The sequence below is a fragment of the Vigna unguiculata genome, chromosome 5 (genome assembly GCF_037176805.1).
Source record: "Vigna unguiculata cultivar grain cowpea cultivar isolate G323 ecotype 2 chromosome 5, ASM3717680v1, whole genome shotgun sequence".
NCBI classification, from domain to species: Eukaryota; Viridiplantae; Streptophyta; class Magnoliopsida; order Fabales; family Fabaceae; genus Vigna; species Vigna unguiculata.
This window is the reverse complement of record NC_140796.1, coordinates 30828766-30830430: the sequence shown is the minus strand read 5'-3', so window position 1 is coordinate 30830430 and position 1665 is coordinate 30828766. Positions and strand designations below refer to the sequence as shown.

General features: G+C 51.5%; 1 protein-coding gene across 1 annotated transcript; it reads right to left on the bottom strand.

The window, feature by feature from the left end:
• Positions 1 to 357: 357 nt before the first annotated feature.
• LOC146886365 (uncharacterized) lies at positions 358 to 879 on the bottom strand. Its single transcript, XM_085673412.1, has one exon. The coding sequence runs from the start codon at positions 877 to 879 to the stop codon at positions 358 to 360; it is 522 nt and encodes a 173-aa protein (XP_085529538.1).
• Positions 880 to 1665: the final 786 nt, after the last annotated feature.

Here is a 1665-nt window from a genome sequence, read left to right as displayed (position 1 = left end):
CCCTAGCAAGTTTGGGACAATCCCTCCCAAAGTGGCCTTCCTTGCCACAGTTGTTGCACCTACGGTAACCCTCCCTACGTGGACAAGCGTACCTCGGGTGGGGTCCTCCACATGAGTAACACCGAACTCGGCCCTGCTGCGGAGGAAAACTCCTAGACTCTTGAGGCTGATGGTGGGGTTTATCATATGGTCTCCTCCGCTCCTCCTGTCTGGGCCTAGACCCAGATGGTCCACCTATCCTCTGAGGCGGCTATGGCTGCTGTGGGCGCTGGCCTTCCACCTCACGCTTCATCTTCTCCATCACCCTGGCCTTCTCTACTAGCGCGGCAAAATCCTTGATGGACAAGGGTGCCACCATCAAGCGAATATCCCCCTGAGGCCGTTCTCAAACTTACGGCATCTCCACTCTTCGTCAAGCGGCAGGGTGTAGAAACGGCTGAGGTGTTTGAACCTCTCAGCATACTCTGTGACAGTCTTCCCTCCCAGGGTCAACTGGAGGAACTCCACCTCCTTGGCGTACCGGATGCTGTCTGGGAAGTACTCTGAGAGAAATCTCTCTCTGAAAGTCTCCCACGTCACTAGCTCATCCCTCTCCTCTAGGATGGATCTGTTGCTGCTCCGCCAATGCTCCGCCTCTCTTGTGAGCATGTAAACCGAGAATGCCAACCTGTTCTCCGTAGGGCACATCTTGGTGTCATAGATGCACTCTAGGTCCTTCAGCCATTGGTCTGCGGCGTCAGGACTAGTCTTCCCATCAAACTTCGTCAGGTGGTGCTTCAGAAAGTCTTCTAGGCTCCACTCCCTGACTGCAGGTCGTGGTTCCGGACCAAACACAGGGGCAACCGCCCTGTTCTCCTCCAACTGGCAGAGGGCCTCCATGTGCTGCCAATGAGCATCCTCAGCAGCTACCCTCACAGCCTCCATCTGCTGCATCACTGCCTGCTACTGCTCAAGCGACGCCGCCTATTGCTGCATGGATGCCTCATGCTGCTGCATCATCGCAGCACTCTGCTGCGCCATAGCTGCTACCATCGCCTCCATGGCTCTGGCGATATCTGGTGCGTCCCCTTGGGATGATTGAGAAGCTCGACGAGGAGGTGCCATAGTCCACTGGCACACAGAAAAATCACTTGGTTAGACTTGATAAGGCAAGAATTTTAACCGAACACTTAGAGACACACAGAGAAAGCTAAGCGGACAACCCAAGTCCATAGACCTAAGGAATGACCGTTCTGATACCATAAATGTAACGTCCCATTTAATTCATAAACGCAATTAAAGGAAGCGCCACACATAAGATAGTATAACAATGCAGTCTTGGGGTTCCCAACATCACCCCTACAAAACTAGGCACACCACGATGCCAACAAAAGCAGAATAATTGTTTAACTAAAAGTTTACAATCTAATAATCACGAATACAGGGGCCATAGCCCTAAAGAAGCATGACGGAAAGAAGTACAAGATACAGCCCAGACGGGTAGGTAGCGGAATCACCATTCCCTTGTTGACCACGAGAACCTCGCCCATCTGCTCCCATCAACCAAGTTGATGATCATCGCAAGGAAGAACAGCCACATACAACACAACCATGCAACAAAACGGGTAAGATAGAGCCAACACATATTCATCATACAGTCAAATATATTTTCATCATCTCATATCC